Raw genomic sequence first — 24,186 nt, 5'->3', positions numbered from 1 at the left:
ACCATGGGTCAGACATTCTTGCCCTCAGCCCAGTAAAATACAATATATTGGCATTTCTAAGAAATTATTCTTGTGTCTGTATATCTGTATAGGTACTTATATAGCTCCCATCACTAGTATCTGAGCACCTCCAAAGAATTAAAAGAGAAGAACAAACCATATTCTCTCTGTTCCTTCCCCTATCTGTAGGAGTATACTGGAATAGTTAGTACAGTGTGTGTGTGTGTGTGTGTGTGTGTGTGTGTGTGTGTGTGTGTGTGTGTGTGTGTGTGTGTGTGTGTGTGTGTGTGTGTGTGTGTGTGTGTGAGAGAGAGAGAGAGAGAGAGAGAGAGAGAGAGAGAGGCGAGAGGACAAGAGAGCACATGCAGGCTGTGTGTCTGTGTAATTTTGAATTTGGTGTGCATCTGTGAGAAGTGCTTATTATGGGAAAGCTAAGTTGAAGAGACCAGTTAAAAACAGAGAGAGAAACTGATTTCACAATGGCCTTACGGGATAATTTTCATAAAACTAGAGGTTCTGATAATTGGAAGCTTTGTTGTTATGAAGCCTTTAAAACTGGAGGGCTGAAGCTATCACCTCAATAAGCTCCTAAACTTCACTCAAGCAGAGCTTAGGAGTCCCTATTATGCAGAACATAACTGCTCTACAGGACTGAAGCCTGAAGCTCCACATGAGAGGCATTCTCCAGTCAGACAGTCAAGACAGCCCCAGAGAACATAACCAATTTTTGGTCAAACCTAGTATTTCAGTTAATTGGGATTGAAATGTAATAGTGTATCTGTGAAAGAAAGACAGTGAAACTTTAGGCCCTTGTAGTTGCCAGCTGGTCATATTAAGGCAGAAGTCTACTTGATAAACTCTGAAGTGCACTAGGAATGCTAAAATGAATACAATCAGAAAGTACTGCTTGCAGGTAATCAATGTGCAGAAATGTTCATGGCAGACATTACTCCAGAGGATAAACTAAGTTGTAAAAGCACAAATTCAGGAGCTCAAGACACAAATTGTACATCTGCTGCCCCAAAGAAAAGGGCAACTGTCGGCTTCCGGTTCATCTAGCTACCGCCCTACCACCATTGTGGATGGGCCTGTCCAGAAAGGGACATTCCACCACCAGCTGCTGTCAATCACTCAGCTTCCTCACCCCGCCCATGAAAGGGTGTCAATAAGGGTGAGCTATCAAACCTGCTATCCACAATACAAGTTACTACTGCTCCTCTTATCTCCATCCACATTCTTATCAAGCAGATAACATCAGTGGAGTGAGCCATAAAACTTCTTCCAGCACCAGCCACTACTATACCTAGCTCCTGCTATACTGGTACACTTTCTCATCCTCGCCCAAGGCATGAACCCCACTCTCCTCCAGCTCATTATTACAAACTTTCACCAATCTGTTTGTTTTTTTCATTCTCTGATATAAGTCTTATTTTCAGAAAGATGTTTTGTTTAAACTGGAGGACATATTGTGCTGGCTCTTCACTAGTCAATATTTCTTTATGGTTCATGTAATCATACATGTTTATTTTTATATATAAATACTGAATTTTTCTGAATAGTCCATGTGCTCTATTATTACTGTTGTTTGTATTAGAATAGTGTCTGGAGGCCTGAATCGTGATAAGTACCCCATTGTGCTGAGCGTACAATGCATAGAACCCTGGCTTAAGTAGAAGCTGGTAGAGCAATTATTAAGGCTAGAAAATGTTAGTAATGGAGAAGAAGAAATTGGGGGTTGTACCCTTTACCACTATTTCTCCCGTCCTAATGCATGACATCCTAGCTTTACTAAGGAAATCAATCTCAGGAAGAAGGGACTCTGCTGAGCTACCTAGCAATTTGAAATTATCTGTTTTTATCTCCCCAGCTAGAGTTATATGAGGCCTGCAAATTAAGCTAATGAAACCATGTAAATTGAGAAGAAGAAAGAGGTTTCTAATGCAAATAAGGAAATAGTGTTACAGTAAGTACTGTACATTCTTGAGATTAATGTTAGAATGAATTGGGAAGTGGCCAGATCTAGAGTTTTAGTTCAGGCCTATATATAATAAACTTATTGATATATAGGTAGCTATGTTTTTATACAGTCCGTCTGCATAAATATATAATGGGTATTTCACCCCTTTTTAAATCATGGGACATGTCTCTCTGGTTTGAGTAATTCCCATGACATGAATATTTTATCACAGCTGATCATATACTAGTACTATATTATCATTACTTCTTAATTGTATTGCTCTAATATCCAGAGGTTAGGGCTTCCAGGACTAGGAAAACAATTTTTATTTGCTTGATTTCTCTTTAAGGGAATATTATACATGTAATTGCCTTTATATGTCTAGGATTTGTGAAATGTTAGTCATTAATTGTGTAATGATCTTGTAGATGGTTTTCTAAGTAAAATAAAGGACTGGGGTCGGACAATCTGGATTCAATTCCTGGCTCTGCCAGATTTCATGTGTGACCTTGGATGAGTCACAATCTTTCAGTCCCTCAATTTCCAATTTGTAAAATGAGAATAACAACGGTAGCACTAGTGCATACAAGGTGCTGCTTTTTAAGCATAGCATCACAAAGACTTGTTTTGAGTAGTTATCAACACAATGCGTACAGTGCTGCTGACTACTTCACACCCTGTCTATATAGCGATCCCATGACTGCTGTCACTGGGGGCAGAGTGGAGAAGTTTAGCAGGAAAAAATACACTAGTGTACACATAGCTGAAGAGAAGAGAGCTTTCTGAAATGCCAGCTATAGTCAGCAAAAAAACAACATGAAATGGGGATGAAAACAGTATTTTGGATGATTCCAACTGAAGTGAATCTCTACCTGAGAATATTATGGGTGGGGTCAGAGGGCAAAAAGAGAAGATAAAGAGAGAAATTAGGAGAGGCACAGAGAAGACTTTCATTCAAGGTTTAAAAACAAAATCTCTATCCCAAAATGAATGGGTCCAAATGCAGCTCCCACTAAAGTCAATGGAGTTTTGCCATTGACTTCAACGGAAGCAAGATGATGCTCTAACCAACCAATCAAGTTAGAGTAGGCAACTATAACCCAGATTCTTCAGAATCAGACATACACAGTTCAGCACACATGCAGAGATAAGAGAAATGCTAGTATTCTGCAAAAAGAAATAACTCATCGGCAAACTGGAGACGTGATCTAAAATGAGGCAAAGCAAAAACTGTTACAGTCTTTCAGATTCTATAAACTTCCTTTTGTTTAGTCATTTAATCTTCTCATAAAAAGTAGCCACTTGCTGGAAATGAAGACGCAGCAATTTGAAATTAAGAAACCCAAGAGTAGAAGAAAAACAGACTTACTTCTCCTGATTGCTGCTCTAATGGATGACAGGGGTCCTTGGCTTAATAAAAAAAAGAAAGAAAATTAGGCACATTACTAATCCACAGGGAAAAAAAGTGAAGCAGCTCACATTATTCAGAGCTTCTGTACCAGATGGAAAGTATGTTGTCACACAAACTCTCAGTACAGTACCTGGTTGTATTTTACCAAAATAAAAAGGGCAGCTTTGTATTTTATAACACAGGTCATGTTTCCCCACATCTTCTAGGCTACAGAAATTTGTCTCAAACTTTAATATATCCACCCACATCCAGCTCCTTCTAATGAAAACCAATATATGATTTTAAATGCACGGTCACGCAAAAACTGCAAGGTGTTTTTTTTTTAACCTATTCTCTGAATAGTGTGTTGAAGTTCAGATTCATCACATGTCAGATTGGAAAACTTTGGGAAGACTATCACAGTTCATCTATTATCACATTACTTAGCCTTTTATGACCTGACATTCTTGTAAATATAAGTAAAAATACAAACAATAAAATCCCACACTTCATTTGCTAAGCATTTTCAACAGCTACTTTAAAAACAGATTTCATCTTTGCATTCAGCTGGGTTTGCAGCTTTCACTAACAGCTTAAGGGAGAAAAGCCATGACTGGAAATTTGTGGATATGCAAGGACAGACAAATCTGTTTCTTTTTGGCTACTCATTTGTTTTCTTAGTAGGGCTAAAGTCACTGATGCTTTCCTTCTGAGATAGTTATTTAATCTAGACATCATAGCAGTGCTCCTTCCTCTGCAACCACAATCCAGAAGACCTAGAGAACATTTTTGTTTTTAAAGTATTATATTAACTTCAATAACATGATAAGAATCTGGCAAAACTTTAAGCCACAAGAAGCCTTAAAAATCACTCACCAATAACCCTATTCTGAAGCCAAAATGTTTTTTACACTACAGATAAAAAATAAGGCCCAACTTCTTAGTGAGAATCCTCTGGGAAAACCAATATTCACATGAAAGGTTAAAGACTAATTTGTACCAAATACAGTATATTTAATACAGTGTCCTTAATACAAACAGCTGAGTTTACACAAGCCTTTTCCACCATTGCAGCTTCACAAGTGGTACCAGTGGTGGGAGTATTAGTGTAGACAGAACACTGGCATTTTTCCCATTATAGTCTCATCTGGTTCAGAGCAAGTCTAGAAAACACGGTGGTGAAAATACTGGCAGTCACTTAAGTGCGCACGTGTGCGCACACACACACACACGAGTTTCTACCACTGACCACCAAATCAGGAAGAGGAGGTGGATGAAGCGTTTCTAGAACAAACAACAGAAATATCCAAAACACAAGACCTGGTAGTAATGGGGGACTTTAACTACCCAGACATCTGTTGGAAAAGTAATACAGCAAACCACAAAATTTTCAATAAATTCTTGGAATCTATTGGGTACAACTTTTTGTTTTAGAAAATGGACGAAGTGACCATGGAAACAGCCATTTTAGAAGTGGGGCCAATATCTTCTACTATGTCACCAATATGCTGAAGACACTCAGTTCTACATCTCTTTCTCATCAAAGGCAGCAACTGTGATATCCCATTGTCTGGACAAAGTAGGCACATGGATGAAAAGCAGCTGAATCCAGCTGCTCAGTCTAGGCAAAACAGAACTCAAGTGTGTCAGCAGAGGCAAACACTCTGAGAAACAAGCTAGCTCTCTGTAACTACTTTTCCAACTGAGGGCATTTGTTCACTATTTATCTTAGTACTGCTTGTGTGACTAGCATTGGATTATTTCAGAACTATATTTGGGTCACATTCATATAATTTAAGGTCAGAAGGGACCATTTGAGTCTGACCTACAGCATAACACAGGCCACAGAACCTCATCCAGCAATTCCTGCATCCAGCCCATTGGTCATCAGATGGTAACAACTTTCACTCACAACTGACCTAGACTGATGGAAAATATTTACCATTTAATACTATTCATAGGCTCTCATTTACAGGCAGGGCAACATGACTGTGCAAGAATTACTGGTGCAGCTAAAAGATATAGAATGAAATTTATTTCTGACAGCACAGTGCATTACTCCAATTGCTTGTAGTACTATTTTCATAAATATTTTAATGGATAAACCAAAACAGCTTGAAAACACTATAGTATGCTTTCATCTTGACATATATATCCCTGTGCATTGAGATGAGACTGATGGTTTGTCTACCTTTACAATGCTACAATGGCACACCTGCATCAGTGCAGTTGCGCTGCTGTAGCACTCAGTGAAGACACTACCTATGCCAATGGGAGAGCTTCTTTTATCAGCACAGGTGCTCCACCTTCCCAAGAGAGGGTAGCTATATCGACAGGGAAGCCCTCCCATTGACATAGTGCTGTCTACACTGCGAGGTAGGTCGGTATAACCATCATAATTATACCGACATAAGTTTGTAGTGTAGACCAGGGCCAAGTGGCTGAATCAAATCCAGCAAGCAGCTGAATGGATTTTGCTTTGAATCATGATTAGATATAAAGAAACAGCCCCATACAGGAAAGTCAGTAGTTCTGGATCTCCAAGAATCAACATCTATATTAGGTGCACTTTACTGGTATAGGAATATTGTATATTACAGTAGCAAACACTCTTACTGTGGATGCAAGCTTACACCAACAAAACTGCTTTTACTTGTATAACTGTACCTACACTAGGGGCTTCTGCTGGCACAGCTGTGTCTGTCAGGGATCACACCCCTCACTGAAACCGTGCTGGCAAAAGTCTGTAGTGTAGACATTGCTTGATAGCTTATCTTCACTTATCAGCAGTTTTAGCTCAAGTTATCTACACCTGAGTTAACTCCTCTCAAGTTAGCCAAGCTCAAACAAGATAACACTATAAAACACACAAACTGCACAGAATATCTGAGTCCTCCCTGCATTACTAGTTCCAGGATCAGCAGCAATCAGCTTCAACCCATACTCTGTGATGGGCCAGCTAGTTGAGTTTAAAGCACCATTTAACTCAACCTAGAGAGTATGCATGGGAGTCAGGTTAAGGACAACACTTGAGCTAACACTGCAGCGAAGACAAGCCCTAAAGAACTCCTAACTAGCATTTAATTGATGTTAAGGGTGGGATTTTCTATAGCACTCCACATTGGCCTAACTCCGCCGTCACTGAAGTTAATTGATTTTGTTGGGAGCAGATTTAGGCCAAAGCGAAGAGCTTTAGAAAATCCCACCCCAAGTGACCCTCTCTCCCTAAACCTAATTAATCTATATTCACAATGTGTCACTCAAAAAATCAATGTGAAAAAACTGGACCTTCTAACTTGAGGTAAAGGAGTAGTATTCCTAAAGGGAACTGAGGCTTTATAAGGCAAACTTTGGTTTCCTAATTTTTTAAACTGTATGTTTACTCTCCTTCAGCTCACTCATGTTAATATATCACTGGAATGGTCTATAAAACAGCAGATTTATTAGTCCATATGTACCATAACTCTAATATGGTCAAGCCTATTATCTAATCACTTTTCCCCAAAAAAAGTCTTATCACATAGTAAATGTAAACCAAGAAGCAAAAAAGTTGTGAGAATAATATAAATACACACACACATACTCACAGTGTCTCTCAAATTAGTTGCTTATATGCTTTAAAAAAAAAAAACAGTTTCCAGGTAGTAGAAATATTAATTTTAAAGTATTTCTTAACTTGTTAAAGTCTTACAAAAACAAAACTATCTTCTTATACAATCACAACTTGCTGTAAGTAACTGCTGACTCATTCAGTTACGCCCTACAGTACATTAGAAACACAAACTTTTAACAGTGGCCTCTCAAGAATGTGCACTGCACAGAAATTTTAAATTATTAATGACAGCCCCACTCTGAACCAAACCTGTCTTTCCTGTATGCAGAGTTTTGCCAAATAAATGCCAGAGTCGCCTACAATAATTCTCCCAAATCACTGCCATTTCTCCCACAGCATGTAGGACGCTAACAGTTTAATATTAGAGATTCAACAAACTGTTTATCAGCGATGATCTCTACTGTGGAGAAAAAACAAAGGACTCTAGTTGCAAAAAACATTTAGAGCCAAGTTAAAATGCATTCCTGAAAACTGTTTATATTCTATTGCTTGCTTCTCCTACATGAAGATTCAGCTGTTTGGAGAATGAGGTCAGCCAGAAAAAGACTCTCTCTCTCAGTTCTGAGTTATACAGAGAGACAGAGAGAGAGAGAGAGAGAGAGAGAGAACATTTAAGAATCTTAATGGCTTTTTAATAGACATTTTCTTTTTTATTTTAATTTAGTCACCTCCAGGATTATTAATTATTTGTTTACAGTAGTATCCAGAGGGCCCAGTCAGGATCAGAGCACGTATTATGCTGGGCACTACATACGCACATTAAAAGGCAAGTCCCAGCTCTGAAAAGCAGAAACATTTTAAATAAACATCACAAAAAATGGGAAGGTGGAAAGGTAGATAAGAGAATGCTAGAGATCTGTGTAACCAATTCAAAGCTGTCCCAAGTAGTAATAATTAAGCACCTTTACTTACTGAAAGGTGTTGGACAGCCATCTGGAAATTAGTTGATGGTTCAATCCAGTTCACTGTGAACAGGTGTCCATCCAACAGATCTGGTAGCCTTGTTACCAATCTTACCAGAGAGAAGAGGGATCGATCAGGTATGAAGACTGAATTTCTCTGTTACCCAAAACAGTAGAGATGTGCTAGGAAAGCTTGTACTGCTGCTGTCCATATTGGACTCGTTCTGTGGACAGACAGAGGACTTCAGTGTCCCAGGTGGTCAAACCAGCACTTGAAAGGAGCACTGAATAATCCTCTAGGGATTATTTTTTTAAACAAATAGTAGACCTGCGGAGGATGCTAATTTGATACAAGGTCTCAAAAGCTGCTCAGCAAGTTAAATGGTGTGTATTCTATGGAGAAAGGAAAATTGCCTCGATTGAAGTCTACTTATATAAATATACTCAGGTTTATCAACAAGACATACAAGCTGTGTGTAAAGGTATGTTTGGAGATGGGGGATAGAGGAATGGGAGAGATGTAAAAACTAAGATGTTTGTTTCCCTCATCTCCTCATTTCCCAGTACTACAAAACTAAACTTTTAATAAAATATGGTTGGAATCTGAAAAACAGGTTCTGCAACAAAAAATCCCTCAAGATGTATGGTAAGCCAAATTTGTGGCTGGAACATCTTAAATAGAACTAGTAAAAAAGGATTGTATTCTTTTAATTAAAGTTTTTGATGAATGGTTGAGATAAGAATGTAAACAAAAAATTCAAAATCCCTCTCTCTTAACTGCCCCTCCCCCTCTGGAGCTTTTCCCCCACAGGAAAGAAAAAGGAACAGGGGGAAAGTGAACAGGTGAGAGAAAGTGGGGGAAAACCACTTTCTCTTACCATTTTACTTTTTTCCCCCATTGGAAAAAGGTGGAAGAAGTTTTTAAAAGTAAGTGAAAGTGGATTTTTTTTCTCATAACTTTGAAACAATAAAAACATTTTTGTCAAAAGTTAATTCAAAATTTTTGTCAAATGTTTTGACAAAAATCTTTCTTTTCCTGCAAAAAATGTAATTGTCAAAATCCCATTTTTCAACAAAAACAATGTAGTTAAAACAATTAGGATCAGTTCTAATAGCAAGATTTTTCACTCAAGACATGGAAGTCAGTAAAAACCTCCCCAATCTCTAGCATTCATAGCAAGTCATTAGACCATCCAAGAAAACAATAGCCCAATAAAAAGTCACGATAGATACTGTACTAGGTGGGGCAGGAAGCAGTGCTTAATCTGCAATGAAGGAGGTGCCAGAGCTCAAGCGATTTGGTTATATTCATAACTGATGCAGCAAGCCCACAAGTGCCAGGGCTATGAACTGCTAAGCCTAGAGGTGCTAGGGGTGAGCCTTGGCATCCCTAGCACAAATTAAGCACTGGCAGGAGAAAATCTGGCTTGGAAGAAATATATTCCTTCCCTTTTTTCCTGTTGCCTACGTCCCAATGTTTCTACTTTCCACCTATTTTATTATTATTTTCAAACAAACAAACCAATCCCCAAAACCTGCAGGATTTGAAAGTCATCTCATCTAGCTAATAACGTGCCAAGTACCATAAAATAAAATAAAACACCCATGGGAGAAAAAAGACATGATCCCCAGAACGCACCATTTATTTTAGTAGTGAGCCACTGCATCACATACAACATTTTATCCAATCCTCTCCCCACATTTCTCCTCATCTAAACTTAGAACCAGATCTGAATAGCACTTATTGTTGAGCATAATACTTAGGTATTCACATACCACAGTGATATGCTGTGTTTAATACCCTGAATAGAACAGAATAATCTGGTTATTTTAAAGGGGATTCCCCATGGTAGTAAGCATCTATTCAGCAATAACTAATTCCAGGGCCCAGTCTTCAAATTGAAAACTCTTCTGGGCAGAGAATTCTGCAATTTCTTTACTCTGCTAAGCACCATGCACATCTATGGTGCTATAAAAACAATAATAAAACAGAGCTGCAGGAACAGGGGGGTAAAATTACTACAAATATTGTTTGGTCTAACCTGGTCTTTAATTTTTAGAGAATGTAATGTACTCGAAATAAAAGTGATTTAAGTTTTTCTCTGCTGCAAATTCTAGCACTTGCAATTACATTTAAGAAGGAAAACTATCAAGGTCAGTAAGTCTAAAATTTAACCATAGTCTTTTGGTTTTTTGTTTTCTTCTTCATTTGTTTGCAGAGAATATAGTTCCTTATGATCTTTCTCAAAACAAAAGACTTAAAGGGTTTAAAAGAAAAACTTTAAAGCACTTATGAACAGCCCTAAAATAAAACAATAAACTTATGGAAAAAAAGCAGTAAAAGAACAGATTCCACAATCAAGCTTCCTAGGAACAGTTTTAAAAAGTGTAGAAATAGTATTTTTAGAAATCAAAAATAGCTTAAACAGTGTGTTTAAAAACATGTTGCTCAGAGCTTCAGTCTTCTGCACAAGAAGTCATCCAAGCCCACTTCAGCTACATAAAATAACAAGGGCAATATTGCAAACTATACAGCTGATTCTTACTCTCTATTTAGAGCTAAAAATACATTCTCAAAGAAGTACCTCTCTCTGTCAACTGCAAAGTAATAACTACCATTTTCATTTTTGCAATTACTGCACCATAATTTTTATGCAAACCAATTTTTGGCAATTCAAACAGAATCATATGGCTAAATGTAGGGGAAACAGCATTTTTTGCACTTTTTTTTTTCCTTCATTTTTTTCTTTTTCTTTTGTTACTTGCAATGAAAAACATCCACTAAAAAGTACAAGCATTAAGAACATCATTATTCCCTTTGAATGGATTTTGTGCATTATTGAAAGTTAGCAGTCAATATCTATGACAATTATGTCCTTTCATCTTTTTATGTCAAATTGATAATGAACAGCAAAATAGGAAATTCTGTGTCTGATGAAGCTTTTTTATTTTTATATATATTTTTATTTAAAATGATTAAAAAAACCCTAAAATCCATAAAAATTACTTGCACAGTTTACCGTTCCAAAAAAAAAAAAAAAGAAAAAAAAAAGAATCATAACATGCTCAAATCACAAACACAGAAAAAATAGCAGATGACTAAATAAATGTTTATTCCTTAGGATCTTCACCCTTCCCTGCACCCAGTGAAGTTTCTTTTGGGGTATTCTCCAACCACTAAACTTCTGTTGACATATTGATGCACCTTCATGGTGTTGTGACACACAAGTAAAATTTGAGATGATCTGTTTTAACAGATAGGGAAGCAGATTAGACCTGTGAAAATGAGGAATGTCCTGCATATTTCAATTTGTTTGCAGTGCTGTAGCTGTGTCAGTCCCAGGATATTAGCGAGACAAGATGGGTAGAGTAATATCTTTTACTGGACCTACTTCTGCTGGTGAAAGAGGCAAGCTTTTGAGCTACATGGAGCTCTTCTTCAGGTCTGAGACAGATTCAGATTTGTATATCTGGACAGATGGCAGTCTCTTGTAGCAATGGGGATTTGTGAGTAGCTTAACACCACCCTGCATCTAGACAGAGTCAAATCCTATACTCACTGTATGTACGTAGTAAGCATTGCATATATATACACTAAGGACTTGTCTGTGCTGAGGATTTGCCCTGACTACAGCTATTTGCCCCAATTTCAGCAGTCAGTATGGCTGCGTCAGTGCTAACCCCTAATATAGATAAGCAAAACCACTATTTGTACAACTCAATCTTATCCCTTCTCGAAACCAGGATAAGATGAAACAGAGCATATCAGATCTCATAGCAGTTTACCATTGTCTACACTAGGGGTTTGCATTGGTGCAGCTGCACTGGTGTCTCATCACAGATGGGCGAAATTGGGACAAATCCCCAGTGTAGACAAAGCCTAACTCCAAACAGTACCAGACATACTTCACACAAAATGCCTCTGAATTGGAAGATAGGATGGAGGGAAAGATTTGACTATGTAACGTAACAATAACTTGTCTTGCTGAGCTACAAGATCAGAGCTGAAGACACAACTGTACAAATTCTACAGAAGGCAATACGCATAATTCCAACAAAGAAGAAAAACTGACAGTCCCTGACAGGTCTGAATAGGAATATTCACCCCAAAGATATAAGATGGATGTAAGGTAAATATAGCTGCCTTGGAGGTGCTACTCATATCAGTGGCTTCAGCCTTCAGTCTTCCAAACCCAGTTGCTAGATAAGGAGACAAGCTAAATTCACAGTGTATGCGCCGAACACAAGAAAAGACAACACACAGTGATAGACTAGCACACTGAATAAGCATTATACCAAAGGGGGGAGGCAACAGAAAAAAGTAAAAATCTCTCCTCCTCCTGTGCAAAACAAAAACAGAAGCAATGGAAACCTATGTAATATGCTACAACAGCAGCAAATCTAACCCTAATCGAAATTCCAAACAAGAAGAGTAAACACAAAGACTAACCTTAGCCTGAGTGAATCAGAACAGAAGTCTCCAAACCATAAAAACTTTAAAATGATAAATCAGATGCCTGCTCAAGCACTGAGTTTGGCATTGTCCATAACGTTGGCAGGAGATCCTTTTAAACAAAGAATTACCTGAGCTTTCCTCCTTTATGATGGCAATTTAGAACTAGCTAGACCTGCCAGTTCAGTTCTAAAATCATCATTAGGCCCTTAGGCTTCCCTGCCTTGCTGGAGACAGTGCCCTCCTGCTCTTTCTAGAGGTATTTATTGTTTTTCTAAGAACACTAAAAATAAAATCTTTGGAAACAATGCTCCTTCATCCCTCCTCCCCAACCACTGGATGAATTTCACTTTCTATCCATTGCCAAAATGTTTTCATAAAATAAAGAGGAAAAAAAGACAGTTGAAGTTACACCCATGCATGATTAATTTGGCCCATTATTATACACAATTTATAATCAGATCATTCCATTTCTCTATATCAGCTTTCATCAGCCTCAGAGTTGCTTGTTGTGCAGACTTAAAAACCTTCCAGTTGCTTTTAGAGTGAGTGCTGCTTTACAGAAATCACAATGAAAATTTTTCAAACCCAATTTTAAAAGGTCATTAGTAGACTGAAAATGACTCTGTGTCTTCCATGAAACCACCTGGCCTAGAAATACAGCTGCCATCATTAACATTGTTGCCAGACAATTCTCCTAATAAGCAGGGACCGGAGGGCTGCCACACCCCTGTTGTTGGACAGTTAAACTAGATTTTATTTTTCTTCTCAGAAAGGTGATGGGGGAGATAAGACAGAAAATTCACTCCAGTGTATGTAAATGCCCTGAGTAAGATCCTGGCTTATTTCAAAAGTCATCCTCTGGAAAAAAAATGTGATCCCTCTTTCCCTGTTCCTCCAATGGCTCCCTCACAACTTTCCTTCTCTTTCATGGCTTCTCATTTCTCCCAACTCCATAGCTCTAAAACTCTGTCCCCCGGTGTCTCATCCTCTTTCTGACACCCTTCCCCCCCTTCCAAGCATTTATCCCACTGTTACCTTAGAGAAAATCAGGGCTTCTGATGTTCCTCCTGTGCTTGGAGCTGGGCTGTATGCTCCCAGGTGCTCTCAACGCCTGGGCTGTTCTCTGCTCATGGTGGTGCTCTCAGGTGCAGATAGGGACCAGAGAGTGGCCCCTTCAGTACAAGAGGCTGAGTATTTAGGAAGCCAGCCCAGCAGACAAGAGAGATCTTCCTATCCCTTAACAATGGCAGGAGACTGACACCGTTTTCTAAACAAACCTCCTACGTGCAGGGAAAAAAAAGAGAGCTGGAACACTGGCTAGGTCTGTCCCTCCCAAGGACAAGTACAAAAATTCAGATTTTTTATACATAATGCTAATCCAGGCAAAATTCATTGCTCTTTCCCCAACAACCATCCAACGGCTCTCCCCAGCCAACTGCAGGACAAAAAAACCACAGTGCAGAACAGGCACAGCTTAAAAATCCCTTCATAAAGGCCAGGAATCCATAAGATCCCCAAACACCGGCAGCCCACCTGGCTCGCCCACCTCTGAGATGGATAAAAACTGTTGAAGGAAACTAATGTTACAGTGCTAAGTAACGTGTAACATCCAGGCTGCATCAAGTATCTCCACCCTACTCCTCCACCTAAGCACACTTCTGGGGTTTGCAGGGGACCCAAGGTTATTGTTGTTATGGAGGGCTGCATGTTGTAGTACCCCATGTTCTATGATTACTGAACATTTAACTTACTCTACAGATGAGAGGAGCTATGTATGTTAATTACCAGAAATAGAAAGGTAAACTTTTTTCCCATAAGGGAAATGCTTGACTAGATTCTGGTCTCACACTGGTTTAAATCCATATTAAGTTACTCTGTGTTCACCAGCATGACTGAGACCAGACTTCAGATGAAATAATTCGAATGGTTTTATCTTTAGTTATTGTAGTCCAGTTGATTAGGCACTGAAGCAGGAGTCAGGAGTTCTGCCACTGACGAACAATGGTATTTACCTCCTTTGTAAAGTACTTTGGGAAGTACTGATTAAAAGGCTAAATATTATTATTCACACTGTGGAAGTCTCTATGTAGAGTTTCTTGTTCTTGTAGCTATCATGGTCTTTGAGAATTTCAGAATCACAAATGTATTTGTTCATTCTACACCTATATTATAAAAATTGCATTAAATTTACCATTATAATTGAGCAGTCATTGGAAACTACCTTTGATCTCTCACTTCACCCCGACCCCATTCAAAGAGTATACTGAATCTAACATTCACCTTCAAAAGCTATTACCATTATTATAATAATTACAGTTATAAACCCCATTGTGCTAGTCATGGTATACACAAGATTTATCTCACCAATTTCTGTGTACTCTTGGAAGTCTATTTATGGACTTCAATTATGCTAGAAGGATGTTTGGACTTGAAATCCAGTGTATTATGGGAAAACTAACAAGGCTGAGTTGACATAATTACCTTGACAATTTTTCCTAATTTATCCAAGCTCTGAGTAACTTCTTGACAAAAAGCATTTTCTAAATATATTTTTAATGCTTCTTTTCACAGATATTCAGTGTGAATTCCCTTCTCACCACCATTCTACAACTGTGGCTTTCCTCTAATTTCTGTCATTTTATGAAAAGCATGTTATTTTAGTGACATGGACAGAGCCAAGATTAGGCCCCATTGTGTGAGGCACTGTACAAACACATACCAAAAGACAGTTCCTGCCCTGAGGAGTTTGAGAGTCGGACTTACTAAACTCCTCTCATCTCAAGGCTACCAGACATCCTTCAGATGGGAACAACTTTTAATTCTTGCTGATCTGAGCAGGACTCAGACCGGTGACCTACAAGCAGAAGGCTTTAACAGAGGCTGTGGCGTGCTTTAACAGAGGGTGTAGGAAGGCATAGATTTCCCCACACACACTTGACCTACTCTTCCCTTCTCAGGCACCCCCACCAGCAGCCTAGGACTTCTGAGTCTAAAGGCATGTCCTCTACCACTTGAGCTAAAGAATCAGATTTCTTAGAATGGAATCAGTAGCAGAATCACAAACCTTTGCATATAATCAAGCTGCCAAAGGATGACACAGAGCCACATTGTGTTAGAGGAGGTTACAGAAGCACCTCATTTGACAAGTTTTTAATGAAAGATTGTGTGACAAAGTGGAAGGTACTTGTTTCTGTTATACTAATGTGGGTTATAATCCCAGCTCTGCTTGAAGTGACCTCATGCAAGATCTCAGTTATCTGATGTGTGAAATGGGTGAATGAAAGTTCTCTCTCACGATATGAAACTTGGCTCATAAGTTTTATGAAACACAGAAATATTTACAGCAGTCTGAGAAAGCCTAGGACTAGAAATCTGGGCTGACAGTGCTGTGCACCTTTTGCTAGGTTACAAGGCATTAGGGGGTGGAGGAAGAGTCTTTCATTCACCTCCCAGTTGCATGAGGGCTGAACTTTTCATAGCATTGCTTGACTGCCTGAGAAATGGCAACATTGGTTAAGTATAAGAGTTCCTGCTGGTAATGGTACTTGTCATAACCTGCTTTCGCAGACACGTCAAAACTATGTCCCTCCAGTCTGCAGCTCTACAGACCCCAAGATGTACAGTATCTCCAACTTGCTTCAGAATGAGAAGAGTTTCACTGTGCTGTCAGGCCTGTGGTTTGAGTGATTCCCTGCCTGCTTAGCTAAAGGAGTAAGGACATGTGTATTCATAATGGAAGGATTCTCTTGTGGGTGACTTCAGAGATGCATCTAGGGAATACACCCTTAAATATGATACAGTCTGAGAATTATAAATGTATTACACACTGTTTTACAACATCAGGATCATACAGCACAGAAAACAAAACAAAAGTGGAACATACAGCAACATTTCTAAAACAGACAAATAAAATGCTGTGATTGCAACTAAAAGCTGTTACACAGAAAGATAAAAACAGAATTTAAAACAAACAATGCTATACAGAACACCCATTCTTAGAAGTCAGAGCCTTACTTTCATCTCAGGCCTCACTGCTGTGAAAGAGAGAAAAGGAAACTTCTTGCCGCCCCCCTCTCTTTTTTTTTTTTTTTTTAAACCTTTTCAAGCATCTCGTTCTAAAAAGGAACTAGAAGAAGTTGTGTTCACTCATCTGATCATCCAGATGCATTTTAAATTAAATCTATCACAGCTTTGGTTGCCTAGGATTGGCCATACTGACTGTAACATGTATTTGGGTAACCAGCAGATTATACATGAGCAGAAGGAGGGTTAAGGACTAGTTTGTGGGAATGTCCAGTTGTTTCCTGACTTTTTGTTTACTAATTTTTCCACAACATTTCCATGGATGTGAAGGCCAAAAGGGATGATGATGATCAAAACTATGATTCTGGTGCAGAGATCATGGTGTTCAGAATGGTCATGAATTTTAACAAAGTCTGCGACCCTCACAGCAGTGGCTCTTGTAGACCTGGCTTCCTCCCCCCAGCACTGTGACGTAGCCCACAAGGTTGCAGTGACACTCAGATTTGGCGGGTCCACCCCTCCATAGCTGGAGACAGAAAGGCCAAACCTGACTGTGCCATGACCTAGTGCACAGGGTCACAATGCCTGGACAGGGAGCTGGGGCCAACCCAGCAGGAAGCAGCCACCATTGCAGGGTAAGTAAGCTCTTCAACCTCCCGCCCTTCCCAGGCCATGAACCTCCTGTGACGATGGGTTTTTTCCTCTTATACCTCTACCATTAAACAGACTAAACATTTGCATGACTAAATAGTAGCCTTAGACGATAATCTAACCTCCTGTATAACACAGGTCATACAACTTCACCCAGTAGTTTGCGCATCAAGCCCATTACTTCTTTTTGAGCTATGGTATGTCTTCTAGAAAGACATCAAGTCTTGATTTAGAGACAGAAGTAATGGAGAATCCACCACATCTCTAGGTGGATTGTTCTAATGGTTTATTACCCTCGCTGTTAAAAACTGGATGCTATGTGAGTCATCACGCCCTTGCTCAATGGTAAAACTATCTTCACACCATTTGACCAGCCAGTTTTTTCCTCTGGGACAGTTAATTAAAAGCTTCTCCCTTTGACTCCCTGAGTCAAATGAAACTGATTAGAACTCATTCTCACAGAAGTAAAGAATGAAAGCAAAATAATTACAAGGAAGAGTTATATCCTGTTACAAGATTACACTTAAAGGAATTTTTATCCCCACTCCTTGCCCTAAAGGAAAAATGAGAGAAAATTAATCCATTTTTTTCTAGCTTATCCATGTTCGGGGATTCATTATAAATATGTGGATGCCCAGAATCAGCTGTTCAATTACTATCTAAATGCTTTACACTTTCAAAACAAAAATCATACAGACAGTAAATATAGGGAGTTTGTTTCTTTTGGCCTAGATCTGATCTCACTCACATTGGTGTAGTATCAGTGGAAACACCATCAAAGTCAATGGAATTATATAAGTGACAAACCAACCTTTAATCTCAAGATACTACAATAATTACAGATCATCGTTACCAATATAAAAGATATTTGTTCAATTTTTCCTGAAGTTTAACAATTAAAGGAATATAATAAAAGATCATTTCAATGGAGTGGAAAGTTGTTATAGAATAATGATTTCCTGTAGCAATTAGCAAACTGCTCCTTACTTGGATTCTGAGAATGAATACGAGGATCTTTGAGGGTACTAATATTTAGGAAATAAATTGGAATACTGAATTAGAAAAACCACAGGCCCTAGGCTGCCCCATTGCATCCTTGCCAGCCATCATTAGTGGGAGGGGTCAGCTTTCTCCTCCTCCTCGGCGAAATCTTTGAGGACCAGCTAGCTGATCACCTCCTGGGTTCTTTGGAGGGTGGTCAACTGGCTTATTTCCTACCCTTCTTGAATTCTTAGGGTGCTGGTCCACTCGTCATAAGTCCAAGAGATAGTCCTATGCTTTCTACCTCTCTTCATGAACAGTGTAAAGGTCACTGGTACTGCACCAGCTATAAATGATGGAGTCTTTAGGGTACATCTGCTGCAAAAAGTGGGACAGGCAAATGACCTGCTTCCCCATAAAATAGCTCTTCACCTTTGGGGTGAGCAGGCCTACCTTGCTAGCCCTTCCTACAGGTGAGATGTGGAAGCTGACCAATTGAATGCACCTGGAATGGCCAGGGAATCAGCCACAGGCCCTGCTGCTGGGCATCTTCCAAAAACAGAGGTAGGGAGTGAACAGGGAAGAGCCCATTTTCTGGCCAAATACATCCAATACTTAAGAAACACAAGCAAAATTTAATTTACTATTTGATTTGCTCATCCTTAATTCCTTGCAACTACATCCATGTTAAGGCAAAGTGCATACAGTTATTTTCAAAGCAGGAGACTGTGGACGACCCCTGTGAAAGTGGGCAGTGTCCGGGGTTCTCCCTCTGGGTCCTTCTCAGAGCGGGACCACCCCTCCCGGCTATTTCCTGCCGGGAGCAGTCTCAAACCCCTTTCCCGGGCAAGCAATCTTTTGTCCGGCCCTCAGGCAGGGCTGGCCAATAGGCTGGCCAGTGCCAGGGCCTCAGTCAGGGCTGGCCAGTCAGCAGTCTAGGGCCAGGCCCTCAGGCAGGACTGGCAAGGTAAGCAGGCCCGCTCTCTGGAGTGGTATGAAGGGTGAGGCTCTCTCGGGGATGCTAGGGAAGGGGGGAGAGGGACGCAGGCCCACCCATCTCCACTGTGTCCCAGCCCAGGGCCCTTGCAGTGGCAAAAGGCGTTTGCCACTGGGTCGGCGGGGCTCCTGCCACAACACGCTGCCCGGGTTGCCTCAGACTCAGCCACGAACTTATGACTCTCCCTGGGCTTCTTCCTCCCTGAAACCTCCGGTACTGCCTCCTTTGGGTCACTGGTGCGTGGTAGTCCTACGAGGCCCTCCTCATCCACAGGTGGCAGCTCTGGCAACTCCATGGATTCCTCCACGGAGGGCAGCTCTTCCAGGTCCTCCGGCCCCCAGGCCGTGGGCAGGGCTGGTAGGTTCTCCGGGTCCCAAGCTCTGTACTGCTCCGGCCAGCCCTCCTTCGGCTCCCAGACCGCGGGTATCTCAGATGGGCCCTCCACTGGCTCCCAGGCTAGGGGTAAGACCGGCCACTCCCTGTTGGCGTGGGTCTCTGGCCTGGCCTTAGCTGGGAGATCGGGGGGAGAGGCGTCCTTCTCCCTCAGCCGTCCTCTCCTGACTGGGCTCGCAGGCCTGGGTTTTAAAGGCCTGGCTCCGCCCCCTGCTTCCGGTCAGGTGGTGTCCCTGGGGCTTCTAAAGGCCTGGACCTGCCCACTTGCTTCCGGTCAGGGGTTTTCCTTTGGGTCTCTACCAGCCAAGGTGGGTCTGGCTCCCCCTCTGGGTCCTTCTCAGAGGGGGACCACCCCTCCCAGCTACAGAGACACTGACCCGTAATTATGTTTCAGTCCCAGGGTTTTTTGTTAAAAGAGATGATTGATATGCTGCAGATTTAACCACTTTATCTGATGCATATTAATGCAAAGTAGAATGATAGTGTGTTATTATCTCACAGATACAGTCTGACACATTTAGAGAAGAGACTTGATGTTTGGGAACAATCATGTCCAGAATTAAAGACATGTGAGAAGAACACTGCTTAAAAATTAAGAGAAAACTATTGAGATTAGGGAAGAAAGGAAGCCCTTTTTTCTAACAGCATTATAGATTTTTCTAAAACTGCACCATCTGAAAGATGACTCAAGAGATTTGGGTTTTTAGGCTTTTTCTTTTAAAAAATATTCTTTATGATGAGTAAAGAAGGCATAAAAGGCTTTTGTCAAAAGGAAAAAAAAGTGAATAACAAGAATATCAATTCCTGTTTTCCCTAGTTTTGTTATAGAACTCCTGAGTGTCTTAGGGATGTACGAAATGAGCACTCAGACTCTAACTGGGCGTGGGGAATGGTATAGGGAAGGAATTGCTAACAAAAGACCCTTTCTCCCAAGTGTTCATTAGCCACTGGAGTTAAATGTGTGTTTTTTAAGTTTTTAAAAACAGTCTGACAAACAGTTCCTACACTCTCAAGAATCCTCCTTCAAATCTCCCATCATATCACCATTTCTCTAATCCAGCTGCAATAGAGTTTTCCTGGGTAGATAAGATCTTGAAATCTAGTGTACCAGTTTTCAAGCTCAGAAAGCTAGATATGGAATCACAAAAATGACGCCACAAATGAACATGATCATTGTATATATACCTCAGCACCTCCTCCCGCTATCATTTTCCTCCTTGAAAAGTCTTTTCCATATTCTTGCCAATTTCATTGTGCTCCTAGCAGTCTCCCAGATCCCAGTACCATTTCCTCTGAACACACCTTCCTCCAGCACCTCCCCAGAATCTAAGATCTGATTCTGTTCCTGTCCATACCAAATCACAATATCTGGTACTGGATGATGCCACAAAAATCAAGAACCATTCCTGGATAATCTATGGCTTCATCACATACATTTAGGTAACGGTGTTAAAATGCAGTTTAAACCAGTTTCTTATACCCTAGCCATTGGAATGCAGTCAAGCTGTGTTAGAAATCAATTCTAAAACCATGTTCTACTCTATGTTTAGCTGGAATTGTCTTTGAACTCTGTTGCTGGTTCACTGTGCATGGGTCCTTAAACCCCGATCCTGCAAACACTTATGCACAAGTTTACCTAGAAATACATGAGCAGTCCCTTCAATGAGGCTGCTCATGTGCTTAAAACCAAGAGGCAGTGAATGGCACTAGGGTACTCACTGATGACCAGATAAATGTATCTTTCTAAGAATTATACAGATATCCAACATACTCATTATTAAATCTAAATTTAATTTCAGCCTTCAATGCTTTTTCTAATCAATAGTTGTTCCTGTAAAATCATGTTAACTGAAAATGAACAGATAAAGCAAGTTTTACAAGGACATAAAATTAATAATTGAATCTGATCCAGGAAAAATTGAGGTCAAGCTTGTATTATGCTTAACATGCATATTAATCTGGGTCTTTTTCTCTATTCATTTTGGGCAATCAACACTAGTCCTGAGCAACTGCACTGCATTATGTGTTTGCTTTTAAAGTGGTCCTGCCATACAGAACTACATTTGAATATGTTATATATGATCCTGGTTGGAGGCAGGAAATTTTTTTGTTCCTGCTCTCCTCTCTCATCTTGATGTTTTCTCAAGATTCATGTTAGAGGCCTTATTTCTACTGCAGAAAATAATTAAATGTGAACCTTAAGGACTTGAAGACACATTAAAAAGAGTGTTATAAAATAGCATATTTATTATCTAAATCATGGAGCATCTTTTTAAAGAAGGTAACAGTGGAACCTCAGAGTTACAAACACATCGGGAATGGAGGTTGTTCGTAACTCTGAAATGTCTGCAACTCTGAACAAAAGGTTGTCCTTTTAAAAGTTTACAACTGAACATTGATGTAATACAGCTTTGAAATTTTACTATGAAGAAGAAAAATGCTGTTTTGACCATCTTAATTTAAATGAAACAAGCACAGAAACAGTTTCCTTACCATGCCAGATCTTTTTTTTTTAAAAACTGTCCCTTTGTGTTTTTAGTAGTTTACGTATAACACAGTATTGTACTGTATTTGTTTTTATTTGTCTCTGCTGATGCCACATTGCATACTTCTGGTTCTAAATGAGATGTATGGTTGACTGGTCAGTTTATAACTCTGGTGTTCGTAACTGTGAGGTTCTACTGAGTCTGTAGCAATTAAAATTTCAGCCAGTATTCAACCAAGGGATTTATAAAACAACCCTGTTTTCAAGTTTTGAAGTTCGGGGATTGCACTGGATTCTGGTTAGATCAGCTATTAACACGCTTTTTATTCTGGGAAACTAAGACACACCCTTTCATGGACAACCTCCCCTTTCAGTCTCTGACATCTTTTCAAATTATTTAATTCTTCAGTCCACCAGCAAAGACTCTGAGTGAGATTCTGTACTGCACTCCTAAGAGATGCAGCACAGAACTTGCAGCCCAATGGAAGGGGAAGAAATCAGTGACTACAGAGCCATCTTTACACCCTCCCAAAAGGAGCCCTGAAGAGCTATCCACATTATGGGAGCACTGCTGCCTAGAATCACCACACGACCATGTGCTGTGGCCCTGCCCATTCCTAGCTTCACCTCTTATAACAGCGCCTGTGAGGGAGGTCCTTAAAAGATTGCCTAGCGCTGCCTTCCTTAGTTCCTATGTCAGGGGAATTCTTCCCTGGCCCTTTATACTGCTGCATCCCTTTTACCTGTCATAAAAGGGCCAGAGCGAGGCTGAGAATCTCACCCAGTGTTTTTTATCCTTATTCTACCCAGGCTGCTGCAAACAGCAATACTAATTGATATAGCACACCAGATGGACTAGTGAGACTAATGCAGGCACAAAGGAAGAGGCAGGATAAACAGGCTAAAAACACTGTCTTTCAAAAATGTCCCTCTCTTTTTCCATAGGCCATATCTGAAAAGGAAGAACAGAGGGAGTCAGATGGTAAGCGGATATGGCTGGGAATCAGACTGTGCCTGGAATGACACAGGAGTAGAAAGTTAGCAGGATTTTCCTGACCAACTTGAGCAAAGGAATATTAGAACCTTGTAATAAAACTGATAGATCTAGTTGCTAAAACGACAAACCACAGTGCAGTCAAGGTCTTATGTTGTTCTAGGAGAAACAACACATTTTATGGAAAGCCTCTAATTCTATCAATGTTTATGTGATCAATGTGAAAAATTACTGATGTTCATCAGATCCAAATGAAAAGGCATACAAAGAAAAACACATATCCACATAAAGAATGGGAGAAGAATTTAAAACCGAAAGTTGGAGATGGGTGGGCAATTAAAACAGTTAATTTTTCTCCTCTTTGGAGGTGAAAATTCTGAAGTTGTTACTCATCAAACTGAGGTCAGGTCTAAACAACAACATCATATCATTAGCGTCAGTCATCAGAATTAACATTAAATTCAAAATCCAAACATCTCAAATTTTTCTTCATTCCAAATTGGAACAAAAAAAAAATCAAAACTTCAAAACATTCTTCAGAACTGGAATTCCAAAACTTCATTTGAGGAAAAAAACATAACAGCAACATTTCACTTTGACATTACTGATATGATTTTTATGTCATTATTTATATTGTAATTTATAATAGAATATAAAAGTCAGCATGTTTCAACTGATATAGTGGACTATATTATGATCATAGTCAAAAAAATTCAGCTTTTAAATGACAAATTATAATATTGTATTTATATTATTTTTATACTGAGGTTTAATAATTATTTTTAAATTATAAAATAAAAATTGGCAATTGGTTATTGGTAAAACATATAAATGACATGGTATAGCTTATCGGTGAGCTGGCCAGCCAGTAAGCCAGCCATACAGCCAGGGAGTCCACCTGCCTATCTGCTGGCAGCAGGAAAGCTTTCTAACATACCTGGTTTAATGCCCCCAGGAATCTGGGATGCCTGTCCTCTTGCCAGCCAGTCATCCAGCCAGGCAGCAGGCAAGATAGCCAGTATGCCTCGTTTCCTGTCAGCCTACTTGGCTGGTGGTGGGCTAGCAGGAACTCAGGCAAGCTAGCCAGCCAGCATGCCAGCCAGCAAAACATTTTGAGTCCATCAAATCAGCATTTTTTGATGGAAAACTGTTCCGTCAGAAAATTTTCAACACGCTCTATTTATCATGTTTGAAAAGAGTTGTGAATGAGTGACTTTGGTGACATGTTGCTGTCTAAAACTTTGCAGTCAATGTAGACTGGAACAAACTGTGTTCACTGTCATGTCCATTCATGAGGAGTAAATCCTAGCCTCAACCAACAGTTGGTGAAGGAGGATGAGAAAG

At 39.9% G+C, this 24,186-nt stretch overlaps 1 protein-coding gene across 3 annotated transcripts in view; it reads right to left on the bottom strand.

Annotated features, from left to right (window-relative positions):
* The window catches only part of SH3D19 (SH3 domain containing 19), a 95,254-nt gene that overhangs the window by 51,481 nt on the left and 19,587 nt on the right, over window positions 1–24,186 (bottom strand). For all 3 annotated transcript variants that reach the window (XM_067551899.1, XM_067551901.1, XM_067551900.1), the window contains exon 3: window positions 3,327–3,367. In XM_067551899.1, coding sequence (XP_067408000.1) covers window positions 3,327–3,367 — 41 coding nt within the window. The remainder of the gene's footprint in view (window positions 1–3,326; window positions 3,368–24,186) is intronic.

This window comes from Emydura macquarii, unplaced genomic scaffold (genome assembly GCF_026122565.2).
Source record: "Emydura macquarii macquarii isolate MOO-44397 ecotype Brisbane River unplaced genomic scaffold, CSIRO-AGI_Emac_v2 contig_1363, whole genome shotgun sequence".
NCBI classification, from domain to species: domain Eukaryota; kingdom Metazoa; phylum Chordata; order Testudines; family Chelidae; genus Emydura; species Emydura macquarii.
Note: the sequence above shows the minus strand (reverse complement) of the source record. Positions and strands in the feature narration are given on the sequence as shown.